The sequence below is a fragment of the Pyrgilauda ruficollis genome, unplaced genomic scaffold (assembly GCF_017590135.1).
Source record: "Pyrgilauda ruficollis isolate IOZ18807 unplaced genomic scaffold, ASM1759013v1 scaffold6, whole genome shotgun sequence".
NCBI classification, from domain to species: Eukaryota; Metazoa; Chordata; class Aves; order Passeriformes; family Passeridae; genus Pyrgilauda; species Pyrgilauda ruficollis.
The window spans coordinates 8,251,974-8,266,071 of NW_024527710.1; the positions used below are offsets into that span (position 1 = coordinate 8,251,974).

The window sequence follows — 14,098 nt, forward strand, 5'->3', positions numbered from 1 at the left end:
GCTGGGAAGTGTCCCTGCTGTGACACTGCAGCCCCAGGGCAGATTCAGCACTTTGCTGGTCCACAGAAGGGGAGGATGGGCAGGCTTTGTGTGGTCCACATGCTGCCTAAGTCAGATGGAGAATTCTTCTCCACTGGGGCTGGAAAGGGCCCAAAGCTGCAGCTGGGTAGGGACCTACAAAAACTAGGGGAGCAGGCCCAGATGTGGCACACATGTTAGTATGGCTTCCACAGAAGTCCTGTCTTTCAATGGAGAGAGACCTTTTCTTTCTCCTTCAGCCCCTTTTAGAGGGTTTGCCTAGGAGACTCTAATCCAGAACAGACACACAATCTTCTGCAGATTATGCCAGACAAGGTTTACAAAGCTTCCCCCTTCCCTATGACTTTAGCTATACACATCACAGCAATAGCCAGAAAAATAAAAATCAATCTGCTGGCTGGCTTCACTCCTCTATGGTTAAGTTTCATTCCTGTTCATCCTCTCAGGAAAGCAGCAACAGAATGAAACACATCTGTTGAAAATGAAACGTTTCCTCCCCCAAAGGAACTAAAATAGTGTCAGGAAAACCAGGACTTTTTTAGTAATATACAACTGTTGCTCACAGTACATCAAAATGCCCACAGACAGCTCCTGTGTGAGCACCAAGGTTCACTCTTGTGGGTACCCTAAGGTTCATCATGAACACACCCCAGGATTGCTTCAGCACAACTAAAGACACACTATTTCTGACATACATGCAGAAAAAAAAGACAGCAAATTCTAAGCATCAATATGTAAAGGGCTTCTGATCTTCTGCTCACTAAGAGCATTATCCAGGTATAATTCACAAGGGATTACTTACTTAATTCTTACTTACCTGGACATGTCTCCTGGTTGAGCATCTGTGCTCTGCTGCCAGCTATCTTTGTGTGGGGTCCTACTTCAGTCCAGACCACTAGCAGGTGAACAATGGAAGACCTCCAACAGTTGGATGGGCTTCTCCTAATTAATTCTGCAAAGCACTTTGTGCTTTGGTGCTTCCCAGACAAAACTGCTTACCTTGGCACCCAGGAGTGCAAGGATTTTACTGGGGTAGGTGCTGTATTCATGAACTTGCCAAAGCCAAGTGAGTGTTCTGATAACTTGTGTCAGGCTGACTTCTTCATCTCTGGTGGTGTTTATGTGCAAATATTTAACAACACAGAATTTGCATCCATTTTTTCCTGTAAAGGGCATGGCTTTCCCATTGCTGATAATTCCTACTTGAGAGAGTAGGACAATTATTCTACACGGGAGCTGAAGGCATTTGAAGAAACCAAACACTTTAGTAAAATATTTCCAAGAGAAATCAATGGGTACTCCTTGCCTAAAGCACTTTAGGGGCATTTTTTAGAAGTTGGAACACCATCTGCTCCTAAGTAGAGCTCTCCATAAGTCCTCCCCATTTACTGATGTAACTGATAGGAGCAGTCTGCAGATGGAGCCTCCCAGCCCAGATGGAAAGGGAATTTGGCTGGATCTAAAAACTAATTTTTTTCTTTCTGAGAAGAGGCCTTGGTATAAGCAGAAGGATGTGATCTGGACTTCTAATGGGGATGAAAAGGTTGGGATGATGTCTGCTATGTCAATTTGGAAAGAAAAAACAACACTGTTTTAGTCAATTATCTATGAATAGTAATTAGCCAGTCAAAAAGATATTTTTAAATGAAATTTACTGCTCCTACTTAAAACTTTCTACTTTGAAAACAAAAAGTCATTAGGTAATGCAACATAAAACATAAAGTATATTTACATTTAAATGTTTATTAAAACCAAGCCATTTATGCCTTTTTTATGCCTTTCCCTCTTTTAAAAAAAGTTTATTAAATCCCCCCTACATTTTGGAAGAAACTTTTGATGACTACTCAGCTCACTGATGGCAAAAAAAAAAAAAAAAAAAAAAAAGGCCAAACTATTTTTGAGCATTCCTCTATTAGCAGCAACGTGAAAATGCATTCTGAAATCCTCAAGTAAACTCCCTGCTTGTTTTATACTCATGAGTAGTTGATTAAAAGAGGACTGCTTGAATGAATAAGCAATTAGGATATGATTACATTCAGGTAAACTGTAGTAGTTTTATCTTAAAGAATTAATAAGTGACTCTCAGCTGATTTCTTAACTGCTCTCAGAAGGTGAACCACCAAGATCCTTTATAAACATCCAAGTACTGACATTGTTTCTTTAGTACCACAGCTGGTTTTTAACAGATTTCAACCAAATAACTTCTTTGTAGAATCATCTTTAACACAGTGGTCACAGTTACTTACTTATAGAATAAAAATCATGTAAATATGCATTTAACTTATGCTAAAAACAGGCTCATTTAAATAAGAGAACTGATGTTCATTTTTTCTAGTAGGAATGAAGCCTGCTGCAATCTTTCTAATGTGGATCTGCTCTAAGTGCAAATCCAGGCAGAAAGCAACACCTTTAATTTGCTCTGTGACACCCAAACTCTAATTCTGTTCTCAATTTTGTGTACATTTAGATGTTCTTAGAGCTGTATTTTTCTTAGCTATCCTTTGTGATAGTGTTTCATGCAGCATGCAAGCACTCTTCAAAGAGCTTCAGAATGAAGCACATATTTTACAACACGTTTATGGTGAATTAGCAAGTATTAATAATCTTAAAAACTTTGTCAAGCTTAAAAACCAGGTGAACAAACTCAGGCAGAATCGTTATTCTCACTGGGGAGAAACACCCAGGGGGACAAACACTCTGCTTCAACGAGGACACTTCCATGAAAATCTGTCCAGTCCAAACAATTTCCATGTGCAGCACTTTCATAGCAGTTTTCTATTAACCCAGAAAGCTTCTAAATAAAAGTTCAATGGACTGATGTTCTTCCTTGCAGTTCCTCTTCTCTCAAGGGAATGACAGGGTTTCCCAGGCTGCCCTGTAAACTGTGTGGAACATTCTCCCTAATTCTGTATGTCCTGAATTTTTCAAATCCTGCCTTACAATTTTTTATTACCTTTCCATATATCCAGTCACCAATGTGAACTGAACAGATGCATGGTGATAAATCTGGTTTATCTACTACAGCTCTTCTTCCAACCATGACCCTTTTTCCCCTTTTGATTTCATCCCATGTTGTATCAGCATGCAACTGATTTAAACTCCACGGACAAGAAACAGCCACCTTTAATTACCTGTATGCCACAGCATTGCCTGTAAGTTTCAGACACTTAGGACACCTTTTCTTCAAAGCGATATACACACAAGTTGAAAATGGGAATACTCATCTCAACGTCTCAAGAAAGTCAGTCAAGAAAGGGAGTAGGAAAATACTATTGTTCTTCTTTTCCAAAGAGGAAGGTGAGACAAAGTCATGCCAGAAACCTGGGACAAAGCCTATGTTTGAATATACATGTTTATCCAAGATCATAAGCACGGCCCCAGCCTGACAACCAGAATGAATACCTAGAGTACCAAAGAAAGCAGTGAAAGCTGAGCTATATAAAATAATAAAATCAGAGAGCTGCATTTATGGTAGAAAATAGAAGGGGCAGCAGAGATGATACCCTGGAATCACCTACCAACAGGAACAAGAAACCAGTGATCAAGAGGAGGAGTACTGATGAAGAGATTTCCTCCCCATCATGAGTTGGAGCTGTTGATGAGAGAATATATATGCAATGAACATATAAAATATAGATTTATATATACAAATATACAATAGGAAATAGTCAGTATACAAATACTTACATGTAAAAATAGTTTTTTACTTTCCCCTTTTCTTGATTTACAAAAGCATACAAAGTTTCCTGTTCGTTAATGTTTAAGTAGTGTGAGTAAACCCTGTGTGACTTGTTCCACACATAATTCCTTCAAGTGTTCACAGTATTGGCTATTACAGTGTTGAATCTGACATTCTCGATGTTAAAATATTCATAGGACACATTCTAAAATTAAAGCATTAGTTTAAATACAGTTTAAATAAAACTCATATGTGTATTTTATGGTCATATTACAAATGAGTCTGCTGCAGTTAAAAACTTTCCATGACAGTAAGCTTGGAAATACATACTTAAACTAGAGATGAGTATATTTTAAGATTCTTGAACTGCCTTTTAATGTGCAGATAATACTGTGAGATGGGGAATTCTTTCAACTTCATCTGAAGCAATGCAAGCTGATAGAACTCAGTATTACAAATTATCCTCAGTAGGAAAGCGATGCACAGAACAATTTGCCATCAGAGTCAGACGCACTGTCACTTTCTTCAGACAGACCCAACAGACAAGAATAAATGACAGGTACCATTGTTTTTGTGTTAAAAATAAATGATCTGGAGCATTCTGCATCAGGAAAGTGCTTTAAATTAAATTAGTCCTCACAACTCTCTTGTGAGGTACATAGACACTACCCTTTTTTTAAAGATGGAGAAACTGGAGATCTAAAATAAATTATGATGGCTGCATGGGAAATACTGTCAAAATACTGTTATTTGGATGCTGGAGCAAGTCAAATGCACAACTGGAGTAAATGGAGGTATTAATGAGACAACTTTACACTCACCAGCTTGGGTACTGACAGCAGGCTTGGTACAACAGCCAAAGGTTCATCATGGGCTGCAAAACACAATCTTTGCCAAGTGCCATTCTGCTGGAGCTGAAGTGTAGGACAACAGCTTCAAAAAGCACAAACTACACAGTCCTAGCTGACCAAGGTGGAAGGAAGCTGCATTTCAGAATTTATTAATTAATCAGGAGTCTTGAGTAGGTAATATCTTCTCATTCAACAGTTGGGTACAGTTCAAGAACCATGCTTAGCTCATCTCTAATTTTACCATATATGCAAGTGCTCACAAGATACTGTGTATCAATACATTCAGCTGTTGTTTTTTAAAATTTACTCACTCCTAGACCTTGGAGGTCTGTATTTTTCCTCACATTTCTCTTGTTGAAAATTTCTACTGATACCACAAATGGAACTAGTGCTTCAGTGCAGCAAATGAGCTGCGAATAATAATTTTAAATATCTGAGATGATGGACAATTTTCAAAGGACCACCATGCTCTCTGTGTGCACCTGTATATACAGAAAATCTCATCTGTCTTAACTCCTCCTGCCTTGAAGTAAAATCCAGTTAAAGTATAAAGTGCATAGTGTGGATTAAAACCCTAAGAAATAACAAACAATGTGTCTGCCTTCCACAGATGATTAATTTTGCTTAACAGCTGAACCACCACCATCTTTGTCTTCTGGTTTTTAGTTTAGTGTTACCTAGGCTGAGAAAGCCCAGCCAGATGTAAGCAAAACTATTGTAAACTGAGACATTTTGTAATATGCTGTCAAGGGAGAGTTAAGTAAACCAGTATCAAGACACTGTCCAGTTGGGATGTGTGAATATTATTGTGTGCTTCTTGGCCCACTTAGCAAATACTTTCTTTTCTGTGATAAACCTGTGCCCTCCATATGGAGCATTTTCATGGAGAAAGTATTCCTCACACTCATCTCTTCCTGGCTCATAATAGTGGTAGGGAACTTTGCGAAAGCCTTCTGACCTAGGGAGAAGAAAGATATACTTCAGTAGTATCCTCAAGAAAAACATAAATAAGTAACACACCTGAATACAAGATACAAGCATTCCCGGCTTGGATCAGTAACAGTGTGGCCATTAGGGCAGTGATTGTACCTTGTTCTCAGCATTGCTGAGGCCACACCTCAAATCCCCTGTTAAGTTTTGTGCCTCTCACTCCAAGACAGACACTGAGGTGCTGGAGTGAGTGCAGAGAAGGACAATGGAGCCAGTGAAGGGTCTGGAGTACAACTCCCACAAGGAACAACTGAGGGAGCTGGGAGTCTTCGTCCTGGAGAAAAGGAAGCTCTGGAGGGACCTAACTCTTTACAACTGCTTGAAGGGCGGTTGTAATGAGGAGAGGGTTGGTCTCTTCTCCCAAGGAACAAGTGACAGGACATGAGGAAATTGCCTCAAACTGCATCGTGGGAAGTTCAAATTGGATATTTGGAAAAATTTCTTCACCAAAAGGGTTGTCAAGCCCTGGAACAGGCTGCCCAGGGAAGTGCTGACTCACCAGCCCAGGATGTATTTAAAAGATGTGCAAATGTGGCACTTGAGACACACTTTAGTGCAGACTTGGTAGTGCTGGGTTAACAATGGAACTCCATGATCTTAAAGGTCTTTTCCAACCTAAACAATTCTATGAATGATCTGAAATCATGTCCATGTGTCAGCACTTGAACTCCTTTGCTAAACTATAAGGGCTTTCATTACATCATGAATTCTAAGAGTTTTCCTAAGGCAGAAGAAGCTCAGTGTATCTCTCAGCACACACCGATCCCACCAGTCAGTGAGGAGCAGATGGGCTGGCTCTTTTTATTTAACTTGTGATAACTCAGCCCACAAGGCTCCCTCCCTAGACAACGTCTTCTCACTGGATAGTCCCAGCTGTTGAAACTGGTTCTTGAACTGGCTGAACAAGGCAGTTATAAGGGTAACATCCAATTTAAGTGGGTAATTCAGTCAGAATCACAGTTTAAAGGGGACATCCTTCTCTGCTGCCAACAGCGCTATCATGCTGTTGACTGGTTTTACATCAGGGCTATGCAATGCCAGCTTGGTTGAGCTCTCTGAGGACAACCTTAGTCCTGTCACCCCTCATCCCAGGGTGCCTACTGTGTGTTTTCATAAACAAAGAACAACATATGTTCATTCTGTTCATTCCATCTGGATGACTCAATCAGTGAGATTTGCAAGTTCTAAAAAGTCAGCCTCTAATGTTAAGATATCCTAATTAAACAGCTGTGATTCAAATTCTGTTGTTTGTGACATTTTTTAGGTTCTGCCAGGAATGAGTCTCACACTGGAGTGACACAGAATGTGGAGTGAGAATCTGCACAAAGGCTTGACTTTAGGAGCTTGTGATGCACTGGACTGGTTACATGCAGGACTTGGGCCAGCTTAGGTACAGAAGAATAAATGTGTATGTACTAGTACCATACATTGTTCATGACATTTCCTGCTTTATTGCATGAATGAGGAATAGTTTCACTTTAAATTTTTCTACCATACACAGCAGATTAAAGTATTTAACTTGGACTTTTAAAAATTGTGTTTAGAGTTACATTTCTGACCATAGGATTAATCCACTGTCACTGTAAGGTCACCAATAGTAGTTGGTTGGAATTTATGTCAGTTTATGGTGATAAAGCTCACAGGACTTATTTTATTATCTAATTAGAACCCTCTACTTCTCAAAACAAGCCATATATAACTGAGAAAGTTCAAGTAGGTTGCTCAATGGTAGTGAAATGTAATTTCAGGTAACTATCCTGGGCTAATCATTTTATTTCACTTCCACTGTATTTGGTATTCAGAAAGCAATGTATTAGTTTTTTCCTCTATAGATTTGTTTTAGCAATGGAAGCAAGTACATTTTATCAAAAGAATATGAGCATACTTTGTTTCCAGCTAATTCAGAAACTGCAAAAGATCTTTGATTAAAAATAGCTCCTTATGACATCTGATGTTAGATTTTGTAAATGTTTTTATTTTATCAACAGCACATGCCATATCAGGAGGGAATATGCTGACAATAGTGTCACATCAATGCAAAACACTGGGAAATGACTGCCTGATCCATTTTTTGGATTTATAATATTAAAATCAATTGTGAAATTTTGACAAGACATCAGAATTGTAGATGCATGAAAATAATTTTCTATGATCTTACTTGCAGTAGGTGTCATTTATCATCCCATAGACGTGAATTCCATAGCAGGCATCCATAGCCAAAATTAAGGTGAACCAACCTGTGCTGAGATATGAACCTGACTGGACTCTGTAAAATATAACACACACAAAACAAACTGCAATGAGAAATTATCAACACTTTATCAAAGAAATACAATCTATTGCCTGGGACAAAAGGCATTATGCAGCTTGACAATCTGACAAAACCATACAATTACTTTGAATTATTTATAAATATGCTCTCATTCTTCCCAGCTTGGGGCCTCCAGCTATTTTCCACAAAAAAAAAACCCCATGTTCAATATCAGAAGTCAAACAGTGTATCTCTAGTAAAACAGAAAATTATTTATTTTCACATCTGAAAGACAGCAATTAGTGGAGTTTGTAAAATGAGATAAAGTTTACCAAAACACAAAAGCAAAACCTGCAAGCAAAACCTTAATCTGCAGTGAGCTATCCTCAACCTGAAAATTCACACAATAAGGAAAATTCCAAGGATATTTTGGTACAAAACCATCTAATACAAGGTTCTGAAAAACAAAATTCTGTGCATATCTCTTTACCTAATTTTGTGTTATAATTCTTCGAGCTACCATAGCAAAGAGAAAAGCACGAGAGGAGTAGTGCCCACACTGACAGTCTAGATATATTCAATCAGCCCAGAAGTATTACCTGCACCAGTGAGAAGAATTACATGTGTAATCTAAGGATTTGGCTCACAGACTAGTTGTTTGAGCAAACACATGCATTGTTAACCACAAACCAAATCCTGTTGGCTCTGCTCACACCGATGTTACCAGTGGGGGACTGGGAGTCAATGGATTACCCAGATAACCTGGACATGCAAGACTCACTGCTTCCACTCCTCACCAGTAGCGAGAGCACACTCACCCCTTGCTGCTCATGAACTGGGTGAAGTCCAGCCTTGTGCATGTATTGCTTTCAGTTTGACTGAAATCAGTAAAAATAATTATCTTCAAATTATTTTAAAATGTCCCGTTTCCAAAGAAAGACGCCACAAAACTCAAAAAACCCACAAAACCATCTTAATAGAGCACCTTAATAGAGCTGGGTGTGAGTGAGAGGAGGGGATATATGAGCTTTCTGCCACACCTGTAAGTTCTTAGCTTTTGTGTATGTCTGCTCTCCATCCTAAGTTAAAGCAGCCTAACATTTGCACACAATTAAGTTTTGCTGTAAAAGAACTCCCAAGTATGCCTATGTACAAATCAGTTATTGTCACCAACAAAATCTTCTGAAAACATTTTCATCCTGGTGTAGGAATAAAACTTTCATATGGAAAAAAAAACAACCCTACAGGAATTTACTCAGCCTATGAGCCCCAACTTGCCTGTGAGACAGAAGAACCAACCTCAGGTGTTTTTTCCTGGTTCAGAGCAAAAAGGTACTCCAGTCTCCTGCCTCCCTCCTCTGCATCAATATACCAATCAGTGGCTTTTGGCACAGATTCTGTGTCCCACCCTTGCTAAAGCTGAACTAAATACTACTTAAGACAATGGTTGAAAAAGTAGTTGTACAACCTTTATCATGACAATTACCTGGCACATACAGGTTTGAGATTCAAATTCCTTCTCTGTGTAATACCTTTTATTATGGATACTAGAAAAGTTCCAAGAGCTTTACATTCCTAAAGAAACTCCAGTACACTCCAGTTTAAATAAACCTTTGGTTTTTTCAGTGTAAAACAATTGCCTCCGTTCCCAGAGCTGAGTCCAAGAACACTGAAAGTAGTTAAAATATTCTCTTCCTTGCCTATGTCTGTCACCCTTCATGGTTGAGCTGGTGTGAACTTCTATCCCTGCCTTTCCTGAAATATCCTTTCCCTTGGGGAAACAGCTAAGTATCTGTTTAGCTGCTTTTGTAAAGATCATACTGGAAATAATAAATAAAGGGTTAACTTAAACTGAAGAACGACAACTGGAAACTAAAGGCAGGGTGTCAAACACCCAGGTTTCATTAGGTGGAAACCAACTGTAATTGTGCTGCTTTTTTTGACACCTTTATAGCCACAAAAGTGTACAGCTGTTTATCTGTCCCATCAGGATCTTCATCTCTTCAACCAGAATGTTCTGCTACTGTCTAGCAGGGAGAATTCCCAATCCAATTCATGTTATTTCAAAATAACATTCTGCCATGATAAAAGGCTGCATTGCTTCTAACTTGCTTTCTGCTCTTGCACCAGGAAAACACTGGCCTTGAGCTTTCAAAGCGTTTTAGAATCATAATAACCATTTATAAGAACACGATGAAGATCAGGACCCTTCCGATAATGCAGGTTTATTGGAGAGCACTATATTGACAACAGCATCTGAAATTTGCTATACTCAGGAGGAAAAAGGAATTTTAAAAAAGAATTAATCAATATTTCATGTCTTGTTTTAACACCATTGGACCTTAGTCCTCTCATCTATATACTGCACTGGCAGGATAAATAAAAACAGCAGAGTGAGTTCCCAGGTACCTTCCCTGGGAGATGAAGTACATGACAGAATACAGATTATATACTTTAAACCAAAGCACTTATATTCATCCCTTTTTTTTCCTCTGAAGGTACACAGGGATATAAGGGAATATACTTAAGCAGTGGAGATTCTGGATGATTTGGTAACACCTTAGAATTCAATCTGATACCATAAACATGCTTTCAAAATTCTAATGAAAACAATATTAGAAATGCGAAAACAATTTTAGCCATCCCTAAAAAGCCATAAATCTCCGAATACCTTTTAAAATATCATCCCATAAAACTGTAGTGCAAAGCAATGTCTCAGCCCTTGCTATTATGCTAACACCATGCACTCAATTTCCCTCTCTACAGGAGAGTTTTACATGTTTCTTGGTCAGGGGTTTTTGAGACTCATTAGAAAAAGAGTTCCTCTTGTTACTGTAATTGCGCTCAAATTTCAAATTTTACGCATAGGAAATAAAAAAATCCTCCATTTATGTATAGCATAAGGCTATGTAATCACACAAATCTGGGGGAAGAGGGACATTAATCCCAAAGTTTAACGAACAGGAGTTTGTTAAACATCATCTGCAGAACTACAGCAGGCAGATCTATTGTGATATATGTATGTGCAACAATCCCAAAAATGTTTCCTATGGCTCAGACTTTTTTTCATAGTATAAAATTAATGGGGACCAGATCTGGACAGGAAATTGTCTCAACAGCTCAGGAAAAAATAATGCACTGTTTTTCAAAATACACTTTTCAAAAGATGGCTTTGCTTTCCAGACATGATTTACAGCTGCATGCAGCAATAAAAATGCAATGCTCACAAAAAGTTGCTTTGTTTACCTCAAAAATGAAACCTTATTTTGCATACTTCCTACTTTATTAGTATTCTTAAAGAAATGGTAGTTATAGGTTGTAATTCACTCTGCTAAATACCATCCACCATTTCAGAAAAGTACATAGGCATATGCTTAACATTAAAGACATGAAAAGACCAGTGGAATCAACTTAGTTAAAATGCTTGAAACGAAGTATATGCTTGCTTATCTTGCTCTTAGTGAAGGTTTAAGTGCTTAAAATGTCATTATTTAATCTCAGAATATAAAAGTAAGCTCCAAGATTAATAGTTACTTGAAAGTTTCAAGTCTCAAAACATAGAATTTGCATTTTTAGTAATGCCTTCCATAAACTCCAGCAGAAAGAACTGACTACAGTTTCTCACAACATGTTACAAAAGAGACTTGCATTCTATATTTCAGAAGAAAATAGTAAAATGGACTTTTAGGACTGCCGGAGGTGTAATATGTGACACATAAAGCTTTAACTAAAATTTAATTTAAAATAAAAGCAATTAGACAGGGCTCTTCACCTTTAAGTTTCCACTATTTCACTAAAAGAATAAGAAATTGATATAAAGAAGATGGAATAGAGAATGGACCCTAAAAATGTTGGCAACTGAAATTCATCTTCTTTGACATCTATAACCGTGCTTTGATGTAGGCTAAATGAAGGAAAAACTCATTCTTTCTGTCACTGGGGGTAAATGGAACAACATAAAATATTTTCTTGGTGATCCAGGGCAGGTGAGTTCAAATCAAGTAAAAGTTTTGTTGTCACTTGAGCTCTGAATTTAGCACAGAATTCCAGGAAGTTCTTTTCTGCATTCAATTGTTCCAGGATTTTTTATGTGCACAATCAATTTTAGTTCTATGGTTCAATGGACTGTAATTTCCAGTGGGGACTTCAGTGGTAAAAAATAAAAATGAAAAAACGTGAAGGCAGAGAAGATGTCTACACAAGCAATTGCATGTCAATCTGATTGCAGAAAAGAACTTAGAAGTCTATTTTTTAATTCTCTTGGGAGAAACTAGAGATCATAGAAGGTCAATTAAGAGTGTTAATTAAGATAAAACCGAGGAAATTTAGCACTTCAAAAAGCTATTAATTAACAGAGAGCTTGCCAAAAGCATTAGACAGACACTTTTCCTTTTTGAGTTAATTTCAAAATATTGCAGTAAAGTAAAATTCAACAGTGACAGATTGAAATGACAAAATTCTCCAGGCCAATTAATTGACAAAAAATATATCCTTTCATAAAGGCTGTTTATAGAATCTAATCCTCAGATGACTCTCCTACCAAACTACTGAATCAGCAGCAGCTTTATTTGCAGCAGCTTGTCAGGCCTCTTGATTAATAAATAAGTATAAATAAGAATATTGGTCTAAACAGAGACCTATAACAGACAGAATAAAGGCTTTATAATGTGAGATGCCCTTCCAACAAAAAGGTTTGTTAAAGTGATTCAAAATAAACAGAAATATTTTCAAAAACATGTCAGAATTAACTTAGACTATGTTCAGGTAGAGTTGTCTCTGGTACTTCTTTGTATCTGTGGTGCATCAAGAGAACATAAATCCTCTGTGAGGGGTCAGGGTACTCTGGTTTTGCCTGGCACTCTGTCACCTGCCCTGTGTCAGCCTCATCTGTGACAGGTCCTTGGGAATGAGGGGAGAAGATACAAGTCCCCTCTGCACTCCCTTATTAAAGACAATCACCTCTTCTTCTCCCTGGGTTTCTCTGGGTTTTTGCATTGCTGAATCACTGTATATTTCCTTACAACCAAAAATACAGGAAATTTATCTGCCAGTGCATACTGGTGAGCCACTGCTTAATTCTATACTAACCAAATTAATGCTTCCATTTTACTTATGCTGACTGACCTTTCGTTTTTTTTTTTTTTTTCCCCTGAGGAAGCATCTCTGAGTACAGCTGCTGTAAAACTCTTCTGCTTTGCCAAATTAAACACCCACATTCCCCAAGTCACAGTTTTGGTCTATGCCTTTCTCTTCACATCAGATGTAAGTTTCTAAATGACAGATTGGAATGAGTTGGCAGAAAAATGCACCCACCCCTGAGAGAACAGCAAGGCTCTCACCTCTCCAATGAGGAGCACACACACTTCTCTTGCCAGAGAGCTGTTTTCTGAGAGGAGTAAAGGAAGTACCTTTGGTACAGGAGAAGGGCAAAACTCTAAATCCTGAAGAATATCAGCCCTAGCCTGGATTTATTTCTGTTTTTTTCTAAGACATGGTACTTTGTTGCTAATTATTTCATTACATACTTTCTGAAGAAAAAAGAGCATGAGAAGAGCAAAGAAGACACAAGCACAGAGAATTGATTTTAGCTGGTAAAAATGGTTGCTATTTCTGCATTATAAAGATACCTGTTAGGCAGCCATTTATCATAATTATTCATTCTTTTGTGTGTGTGTGTGGGTGTGTGTGAGTGTGAGTGTACACACATGTTTGCTTTGTATTCCATAATGGTGCAGGACATCTAATAATGAACAGCCGTGCCCCTCTAGCCATGAGCAGACTGTCTCACACATCCTGCTTCAGGTCATTCTGAAAGTGAAACATTTATACAGGGACAGATGCTTTATTAGCCATCATGTATAGTTTTATGCAAAGCTCAAACAAGTGGAATACATTATGAACAGCACAGACCACATTCCCAATTCAGGCAGTGACTGTACCCAGCAAGATGTACCTGGGTATGGAGAAATTATGCACTCCAGCCAGCCCAAACTCTTGGTAGATCAGCCCTACTGTGAATCCTGAAAATAAGCTGCATTGGGTGACATACTGTTCAATTAATCTCCAGAAATATTTCCTTTCTGTTTATATTCATACTGCATCAATGGAACACAGGCACAAGAGTCCATTTCAGTTGAGTTTGCTATAGACTTGCAGTAAAGGCTACTCCTAGGTCACAAACTGGCCCATTAGAATCTCCCCCCACAATGTGATTTAAAAACAGATGTAACAATTAATAAACCCCATGTCAAAATGGCCTTGAACAAAAGATAAGAAGAATACTTACGA

The 14,098-nt window shown here is 38.2% G+C and overlaps 1 protein-coding gene across 1 annotated transcript in view; it reads right to left on the reverse strand.

The window, feature by feature from the left end:
• Positions 1–5,340: 5,340 nt before the first annotated feature.
• ST6GALNAC3 (ST6 N-acetylgalactosaminide alpha-2,6-sialyltransferase 3) overlaps positions 5,341–14,098 on the reverse strand; it is a 69,036-nt gene continuing 60,278 nt past the window's right edge. The window contains exon 2 of the mRNA XM_041483378.1: positions 5,341–5,527. Coding sequence (XP_041339312.1) covers positions 5,341–5,527 — 187 coding nt within the window. The remainder of the gene's footprint in view (positions 5,528–14,098) is intronic.